The 10,192-nt window shown below is 38.2% G+C and overlaps 1 protein-coding gene across 1 annotated transcript in view; it reads right to left on the minus strand.

The window, feature by feature from the left end:
* The window catches only part of EPRS1 (glutamyl-prolyl-tRNA synthetase 1), a 56,107-nt gene extending 46,052 nt beyond the window's left edge, over nt 1–10,055 (minus strand). Inside the window, exons 1-6 of the mRNA XM_074351635.1 lie at nt 9,863–10,055; nt 6,047–6,131; nt 3,154–3,253; nt 2,104–2,260; nt 855–994; nt 239–333 (exon numbers count right to left, since the gene is read on the minus strand). Coding sequence (XP_074207736.1) covers nt 239–333; nt 855–994; nt 2,104–2,260; nt 3,154–3,253; nt 6,047–6,131; nt 9,863–9,908 — 623 coding nt within the window. The 5' untranslated portion in view covers nt 9,909–10,055. The remainder of the gene's footprint in view (nt 1–238; nt 334–854; nt 995–2,103; nt 2,261–3,153; nt 3,254–6,046; nt 6,132–9,862) is intronic.
* Nucleotides 10,056–10,192: the final 137 nt, after the last annotated feature.

The following is a 10,192-nucleotide window of genomic DNA, read 5'->3' on the forward strand; positions in this document are numbered from 1 at the left end:
CTGCCTGGGGTAAAATTAAAATATTGTCTTGCTATAATAAGCTCAAGCTACAAATTTTATACATGATAATTAACCATCAACAATTTAAAAGACTATTAAGATGTTTAGAATTTTAACTCCCACAATTAAAATCTTACTTATTTTCTTCTATATTCTTAACATATTAATATTAAAAGTATTTGATAACTATCTTAAAGCTTTTCCACTAAATGAATCCAATTATAAGTAATTTTCTTACCCACTAGCCTCTGGAGGAAATCTGACGATAACCTTTCCCATCTCAGCGCCGGGAAGCTCAACAAATCTCCCAATGTCTTGCTTTTTCTCAGGTGCCTAAAAAGCAGAACAACAACAAAAATAGCTATATGGCTAAGTGGAACACCTTTAAATCCTAACTTTACTACACAAGCCTAATACGTAAAACAGATCAAAGCAGAATGACTAGCTGGGAAGAGGACCTCTCCTACTATACTCCACGTCATTTCTTCCTACAGAATCCACGAAAAGGCTCTACAGAAGCCCAGGACTCGAAGGTCACAACAGTTCAAAACCAGAGAACAGAGGACCTGAGAGGAAGAAAAGACGGCACAGCTACAAAATAACGAGAGTGTAGCCTCACACTGGGTGGTCATCACCCTTCCGCAGTATAATTACAAAAATTAAGGCTTAGGACAGGCAAGCAGCTAAAGACAAACCGAGACTAAATAGTGGCAGATCCTTCCAAAAAGATCACTCTTTATTCGTGAAGAAAACAAACAAACAAACAAACCTGTGAACAAGAATCATCTTCTTTTTAGACCTAGGATCTCAGACAGACAAGATATCAGCATTAAAAATAATTTTAAAAGCCTTACCGCTTTAGCTTTGGTTGTTGAAACATTCCACTTGGTACCTACTGACTGGAAGGCCTGCTGGGCTTCAAGAAAGCCAAACCAACGTTTTACATGAACTGGAGCTTTGTTCTGTTCCAACTGGTCCTGCCATGCAGTATTTCCTATTAGCAAACATAATTTTAAAACCATTCAATAAATCTGAAATTTCAAAAGCAAAGTTCCAGTCTTGGTTAATCTCAGTAAACGAGATGGCTTAAAGCTCTGCTTTCTTGACATTTTAAAATCTAGGTGTACATGGAAGTGATTTCTAATACTTTTAACATATTTTACAGAATTCACAAAAATTAATTAAAATATTTTTTCGTATCAATTCACTGAAGTGAATACCAAATCTTGCCCTCACCACTGCCACAGACCCACTATGAGGCCAATCCTGCACGTCACAATTAAGGAAAAGCTTTAAGTAGATCAACTAGAGAACAAAATAAAAATCAAGAAGTAAGTCCTCTCTTCAGATGTAATATCAAAAGTGGTGCTGAAGGAAAGTTTATTTAACTCTTTAACATCACAAAGCTACCTCTGTAAGATACTGCCTTCCTTTCATGAACATTAAGTCAAAAATCACAATAGGCAAAAATATCATAAACTGATAGATGAAAAGTTCTAACTAGGAAAGGCCTTCATTTTGTGTTGGTTATAACAACTTAATTTGGAGAAAAGGTTAAGTCACAGAAAAAGTATAGAGGCTATTAAAAAAACCCCACATAATCCAGGTTTAAAGAATGATAAAACATTTGGTACATTTGTTTCAGGTTTTTTTTTTTTTTTAAGAAAATAAGCTAACAGAATTCAAGTCCTCTTTGTATCATGCATCAATCCCATATTCTTACCTGTTCCAAACTAGTCATAGAAGATGGAAAAAGTGACTTCCCAGAGGAACAACTCCAGGTGACCCCACCCCACCCCTCTCACACACTACTGAGCAATCAGAGACAACAGGAACTGCCGTAAAGTAACGGCTGAGATAGGAGAGCGGCCGACATAAACAGGATGAGGAACAAGGCCAGCTCCAAAGGCAAGACAGGAGCTGTGGTAGTAAGACAGGGTTAACCTCCAGGAACAAGGAGGTCATTCCTTTGTAAGAAAGTCCTAAGTGACTGCTATTGGGTAGAGAGAGAGATGTTCATCTATGGAGAAATACACATACTTCTTATTCAGCAAAATATCAAATAATTAAAACAGAACATTCTTCAAGAAAAATTACTGATACCTTTTAGGGTGGCCCAAACACATAAATCTGCTAAGCTCAGGGAGTTTCCAACTAAGTACGTTCTCAGAGATAGACAATGATTAAGCTCATTGATTGCAGAAGTAAACAAATTACATGAAGACAATTTTGTAGCACTGAACTCCAACCAGTGATCAATCTGTGAAAAGAAATGCATCCCAAGGTTTAGATTTAAACGAACTAGCAAACAAATGATCTCAGGGTTAGAACCATGCCTATCTTATCTCGATTACAGAATTTACCATTATGTAGACTTGACTGTGATTGCCTGGGATCTAAACTGGCACTTAAACGCATTTTGTTATTTTTCTATGCTTTCTTTTTTTCTTTCTTTTTTTTTTTTTTTTGCAGTGGTGTGGAAAGGCACTTGAGGGAAGAAAAAGAGAAATAAAGATAGGAGTGCTGGCTGCAGGAAGGAACAACAAACCTGATCAAACCACACAGACAGCATGGAGCTAAATAGATTCATCCACTTGCAGAATTTAAAAGTAAATGCTTGGCAACTATTCAAGGTATTTTGAATTTTATAAGATTTAGGGAAGTTAGAACTGAATACAAAGAGGGAGGAAAGCATCTAAAGTGCTGTATTGAAAGTTAATCTACTATTGCTATAATTAAATAAGGTATATACTTAGAAAGGAAAATGGGATCCAAACTATGCGTGTGACCCTAGACAAACCTTGTAACTTTTCTAGGCCTGCTGCCTCATCTGTAAAGAAGCTGCATAAAATGACGGACACGGTCCTATCCACCTATGAAATTCTAGGAATCTAGGCAGAGGAAGACAGCACGAAATGACTCAGTAGGACAGCTGGTATGGGTTTAAAAGTTCAAATTTAGGAGCTAAGAGTCTTTTCCTGAAAATAAAAACAGATGCAAATTCCTTAATTTGTTCTATAACTAACATTCTGTTAATATCCTTAAATAGAATAATAGTCTGTAAGTCAACAATGAAATGAAGAAATTCTCAAAAGAGCAGAAGCCTAAATCAAAACAAAACAAAATACACCCAATGCGTTGTTCATTCCTTACCTCCGTATGTTCCAACAGGTTAGAACCATACAGCCCAGCTGTAGTTGCAATTCTAGCCAAGTAGCGGAGTATGGAATTTATGTCCGTGAATACTACATTTCTAGAATATAAGCATGAGATAAAACAGTACTGTGGCACTAGCAAATCAGTCAGAGTCATGAGACTTATGAATAAATATAAAAATAAAAATTTTATAATGCAGTAAGATATAAATATATATCATGTATTTTCTACTATAGTGAAAAAAATAGATCTAATTTGTTCTTTACTCTGTTTCTATCAAATTCCAACTTGTTTTGAAAAGTTCAGCTAAATCCAATAGCTCACTGCAGAGCAGACTATCTATACCATGTTCTATTCTTCTAATTTAGTTTCTACACATCTATTCAGTGATAAAAATATGAAAATATAATTGGGATATTGAGAATCAAATGATTTAAAGTAAATCAAGGCAATGAAGCCAAAGATATACTGTCATAATGAAGCAAGTTTTATCAACTTCCAGGTAAAACTTGTGTAAAACTTTAATTTAAAAAAGACACAGACCCATAAGCAAAAAGAGACTTAGGAGAAGAGACAATAGCAATAAAATTTCAAAGGCTGGAAAGCAGATGGAGTTAACAGGTCTGAAAAAACTGATTCTTAAATGGATAGTGGACAGAGCTGAAAACCAACCCAATTTAAACTTTTTGAATCCTCGAAAGACTTACAAATCAATGGAGCCAGGTATCCTTGAAAATGAGTGAACTGGGGCTCAAATAAGGAGGACTGGTGAAAGCCTATTTAAAAATCAGCCAGAAACACAGATATCTCCAACCCTATTCTGCACAGCTGGCCACTCCTCTAACCCAATCCTGAAAAAAACAGAGCCTTATTCTCTAAAAACCAAAACAGAGGGGTCTCTCACCTGGGGGAAATCTGGCATAGCTGAAGTCTGGCTATTCAGGTAACAGGGAGAATAAAAGACTATGTACACTGGATGCTGAGATCCTCAGCCTTCCTCTTACCCTCAGCTCCCTAAATATTCTGGCACCTGCCCTTCCTCACCTTCCAAACAGGAGACTGAAAGTCTACTCTGGGTAGATAATCTGACCCACTCAAGAGGAAAAGAATGAAGGACACTATCATCAGAAGCTCCTTAAAACGGACAGCTCAGTCAGATCATCCCAGAGTAACGCTCAGCAGTGACAAGGCCACCCTGGAGTTCAGAACTTGTAAACGGCTTTTATCTCCCCGTCAAAATCTAGGAAATCCATCAGGAGTTACCAAATATTTGAAGAAAGCCTTAAACTTGAAAGGTAGCAACCAAAATAAACACACAGGCATAACCTGGACACATCAAGGAAATAAAAACTTTAAAAATAAGTGAATAAATAAATTTCTTCCGAGTAACGAAAAAACCATACTGCCATCATAAAATAAGAACAGGATACTATAACCAGAAAATAAGTAACAGAACTCTCAGATACTAAAAATATAACAGCAGAAATAAAAACCTAATCTAAAAAAATGGGATGATAAAGTTGAAGAACTCTCCAGAAAGTGAAGAAAAATGAAGGAAACATAACTAAATAAGGTGATATTTGAAGAAAATAAGAGGCCTAACCCCAGCATCCACATAAAAAACAGCAAATGGAAAGTTATCAAACAAGAAAATTCTGAAGTTCCAAAAAGAGAAGAATTTCTAAGTTTCCACTTTAAAAAGAGCAACCAAGCACCCAGCAAAACAGATGAAAAAAAGACTCAGACTAAAGCATATTATCGAGAAATTTCTGAATACTGAATCTCAGAGGAAGATTCCTACAGACTTCCTGAAGTCACATAGAAAAGGTAGCAATCAGAAAGGTTTCAGAAGGAGAACAAACAACAATTATTCCGCGGAAAAGTAAAAGCTGCATGATAGGCAATCCTAACGTGAGGCTCTGTAGTGAATACAACTTACAGGGTACTCAGTGTAAACACTGAATGGTGATCTAATCAAAATCATAGCACAACTACAATGGGAGGAAGGAGGACATGGGGAGTGGACGGCTATGTCTGTGTGAGTGAGTGTCTTCCCAAGGCCATCAGTTTATTATAGACCGTTTACACACATTTCAGAATCTGCATCCTGCTTGAGAATACCCTTGAAACCCTTTCAATTTGGTCCAGATTCTACTATCTGGCAAAGTATTCTTAGAAGAATCTGAAACCAGGTTGTGTTTATTCCTTAGCTTCATTAAACAAGTGCCTTCCAGTTCTTTTTCATTCTTTTCAGTGGGTTCCAAAAGAAAGAGACAAGTTCAAGGGCTCAATCTTCCATATATCGTGGGACACAAATAACTCATTTTAATCAAGAACATACAGTGTATGTTCATCACAGAAAATTTTGAAAACAAAGAAAAAAAATCCACAATTCCAAAACCCAGAAATATATATTATTAAAAGTATTTATTTTTTCTATGTAGATACGTAGTTTTACATTTACATCTTGCTTTTTTATTAACATTAGATTATGAGCATATCCATCATTAGAAATTCTTCATAAGCCTCTTTTTCATAAATGCCTACTATTCCATGCTGTGGATTTACCAAATTTATTTTCTATTACTACTGATTTTAAAGACTTCCAATTTTCCACCAGAATGAACTATAATGGAATTAAAACCCCACATACACAAATCCTTCTCTACATTTCTAGCTTTTTTTAGACAGATTATAAAATATGTGTGGGCAGATAGCTTGTTGACAAATTCAAGTCTCTGGATATAGTTCTTTTAGAATGAGGAAGAAGAGTACACTTCTTTCTGGAGACAATCTACCAATTAGCAAGTAAAACAAGCATACAACATTTAATTCTGAATATTTAAAAAATGCAGTTCAGTACTGAAAACAAAGATATAAAAGCACTTACTCAGATACACGAAGAATATTCTCTTTCCCTTCTTCAACAGAAATGCTGACGCTGTCTTTCACATGTTCTACTGCCAATAAAGCTCCTAAAAATAATGAAATGGAAAGATTCATCTCTCCTTATAAACAATGTAGCATTTAAAACTTGAATCATAAAGCATTAAGGATGAGTCAACAAACCAATATTAAGTCCTGTAAAGAGTACTTTTTTCCCAATAGTCTGTAGACACAAAGTATAGCCTCCTGGTCTTGGAGAAGTAACAAACCAGAAACCATTCCTCGGCATAGTCTGTTGTTTTGAATACGTTGGGCTTCCAGTTAGGAGCAATGAAATTAATCTTTTCCTCCCTCAGGAGAAAAGAAGAAATCAGAATAGTGCCTTGCTTGTATAAAAGCTATTATTAATAGGGTCAGAGTGATTACTATGTGGTAGGCACTGCCAGACGTCTTACCTTTATCATCATTTTTAATCTTTGTAGTAACCTTAAAAGGTAGGCACCTTTATTTCTGTTTTATAGAAACCGAGGCTTGGAGGGGGTTAAATAACTAGCCCAAAGTCCTTGACTAAATATGTGGCAGTCAGGATTTAAATGCAGGTCTAAGGGAGTCAGTACAGCAGAACTCAAACTCTAAAATACAGTGTAATCTGCCTCTCAACGCATCACACAGTTTATTAAATATTCATTAACTCTCTGTCCCTTAATTTATCTAAGATGGACAACTAGCACACAGATCCTAGTTTATAAATACCATGCTCCAATGGAAACAGGGCTGTGGCAAGGAAGGTACAGGATAACCTGTTTTTATTATTTTACTGTGCTAGAAAGCAAGGACTCAAAGAATGATAAGAGATATGCCAAAGGGACACTGAACTCAGCTTGGAGGGGCTCCCACTGGCAAACAGGGGCAATTTGACTACTAAAGTAATACTCAAGTTTTAGTATACCCATACCATAGAATCCTATACAGTAAATAAAAAGAATGAACTACTATTACAGGCAACAAGATAGAATCTCAAAGAATTATCCTCGGTACAAAAGAATACATCTGATACGATTCAATGTATGAAGTTCTAGAAAAAGCATAATGATAGTGACAGAAAGCAGCTCAGAGGCTATCAGCCGCCAGAGACAGGGAAAGGGAATTGACTGCAAAAGGGTATGAAGGGACTTTCTGAAGTGAGGAGAATATTTTATTTCACTACTGTGGTGGTTACATACTGTCCCTATTTGTCAATCAATTTGTAACTTGAAATTGGTGAACTCTATTATATGAGAGTTTTAATCAATAAAACTAATTTTAAAAATAAAAAGATGACACTTTAAAAACAGAAAATGAAAAATAATAGAGTATAACCTATTGAATATATTTTGCTATGAATTTTTTTAATGAGAAAAAGATCTCATAAAAAAATGCCAAGTAATACGTGTAGAAGGAATGACAGAATTGGATGGTCACCACTTGGCAACATTTTAATAATAATCAAGTTGGGCAGGAAGCATCAACGGATGCTGAAACCAGTGGGTGAAGCTTTGCTGGGGAGCGGAATGTTTACACGGTCCCAAAGCACCACCCCACAAAAATGCCCATCAATTGCAAAAGGGAAAACTCTGCAGTGGGGAAAGCTGTCAGATACCATCTTAAGTACTCAAGGTTAGACCATCAGTAATGGGAAAAATTCATACACCAATGAATAGGCTGCAACTGAAGAACAATGAATCATTTCTGTGCTTTTTCTGCCAAAGATGTGTAGCCTGAATCTAGCCATGAGGAACCATGAAACAACCTGATGAAGGGACCTTCTTCAAGCAAGTGGCCTGTAATCTCCAGAGAGGTTAAACCTATGAAAGCCAAAGAAAGACATAAAAATCATTCCAGATTGAAAGATACTGGGGAGACATGACAAGTAGGTGCAAGGTTCAATCCTAGATCTTGATCCTTGCAGAATGGAGGTACTATTGGAATAATCAGTGTAGAAATATGAATGGGGTCTGTGCATGAGATGGAAGAACTGTATCAATGTGTATTTCCTGATTTTAATAGTCCTGTGAAGTCACACAGTTTTCCTACTTGAGAGAGATGGACATTGGAACATTCTAGGGTGTTGCAGCATCATGATCTGCAGTATGCTCTCCAGTGGTACTGGAGGAATAGAAATGTTATTTTATTTTTGTACCTTTTTAAAGTGTGAAATTATTTTAACATTTAAAACAAAATATGGTGAACGCATATAAAATAGGAAAATTCTAGCAATGCAATCTGGTTTTCTAAATGTTTCATCTAACTTTATTGATTATTCAAAAATGTATTTGAATTAAGTAATCGGGAACAATTAAGTAAAACACAAAAAGAGGAAGGAGTGAAGCAAATAGAAATATACATTCTATAACTGGTCTATAGTTCATAATGACAACAAATTTCTTTAAGACCCTCTTCCAAAATACTGACAGGTGTGGCTCTCAGTTTTATAATTCACTAATGAAACAGGTCTATCATCTTTAGGGTGATTTTCTAACTAACATTAGTAAAAACTATAGCTACTGAGTAACTACAACGTGTCAGGAGCCTGATTTACAGTCTCACTGAATTCTGGAAACAACCATATGTGGAAGATATTATTCCTTGTTTCTTAAACAAGGAAACCATGGAAGATGTCAAACAAGGAACTTGCCAAGGTTCCACAACTAGTTAAGTGGCAGCCAGAATGGACCCAAGTCTCCAGGAGCCAAATGTCTTTTCTCTTAACCATGAGGTCAAATAATCGAGTGCTTTCCAACTGCAGAATCAAACCCATTTCTTTTAGAGTTCATCGATTTGTGTGAGGTTAGCCCATAATTATTAAAATCAATGTGCTAAAACATTATCAGTTTTGAAAATATTTAAAGGAACTATTAAATTGTGTTTTTTGTTCCAAGAGATTCAAAATACCCTATAATGAGAATATAATGAGTAATTTCATCAGCCGTATGTGGCTGACTGTATCTAAAGGCCTGGGCTTCTCACACATTAAAAGCACCTGTGAGTCTACATTAAGAACTGCATTAACAAATACGAGCTCAACAAACTGCTTAAATTATTTTGTGCAATTTACCAAAGCAATTTAAAAAAAATAACCTTAGCTACGTTGAGAAAGCAAACGGACTTTAAGATGTATCCGATGACAAGTCCGATCTTTTTTCTCTGACGTTTACTACATCCATAGGATGTGTAGTAAAACAACCCCATCAGTCCGCAGTGCACTCGAGTGTTCCAGCAATTACCCTGCCACCTTTAATTAAAAATAAATGCAACCTCAGTTGAGTATTTTAAATGCTTCTACGACCGTCTGCCTTACTCCCTTTGAACCCAATGAAACGTAAAGAAAAGTTGAGTCAAGTGGATTGAAGATCTTTTCTGAGAAGAGGAAGGTAAAGATAAGTGGAGTTAGGGGGAAAACGCTAAAAGAGTGAGCTAAGCATGGGGACTTCAAGTTTTAAAACGTTATGTCTACGACCAGCTCTCGGGCTCCAGGGGAAACCATTTCAAAAACGGAGATGGGAGTAAGCTGGGAGTCATCCTCGGAGATAAAGTCCGAAGCCGAGCCTCGTGTCACCCTGCCCTGGCTCACACCGTGCCCACCTCCACGCCCCAGACGCACCTGCCAGGGACAGAGGGCGAGAGGCGCGGGGCTACCCCGTGGACACTCCGCGGGATGGGGCAGGCCTAACCTCCCGGACCGCGACCGCCACTGCGCCAAGCCGGGGCGCGGCGACCTTCCCCGCCCTGCACCCTCCCGGGCTGATGCAACCCACACAGGTCCACGGCTCCGGCCCCTTACCCAGCGGAGGGTCTCCCGAATTCACCGTCAGACACAGCGTCCCCATCTTCACCAGTGTGACGATCTACCTGTCACTGCACACGCCTGGCCGCCCCAAACACCCCACACTCGCCGGAAGCGAGAAGCTGCAACGTGTGCGCGAGCCTGACGCTGCCGCAGCCTTCACCCCTCCCCCGCGCCGCGGCCGCCGTCTTGGCGCACAGCGCAGTGCGTCATCGCTGCGCGCCTCCTCCGTCCCGCCGCCAGCATGGGGGGCCTCGACCCCGCCCCTGGGCATCTTGGCCCTCGGGGGCCAACGTGGCGGATGTGGCGTTCTACGCCGCACAGGGG

This window comes from Camelus bactrianus, chromosome 23 (assembly GCF_048773025.1).
Source record: "Camelus bactrianus isolate YW-2024 breed Bactrian camel chromosome 23, ASM4877302v1, whole genome shotgun sequence".
Classification (NCBI taxonomy): Eukaryota; Metazoa; Chordata; class Mammalia; order Artiodactyla; family Camelidae; genus Camelus; species Camelus bactrianus.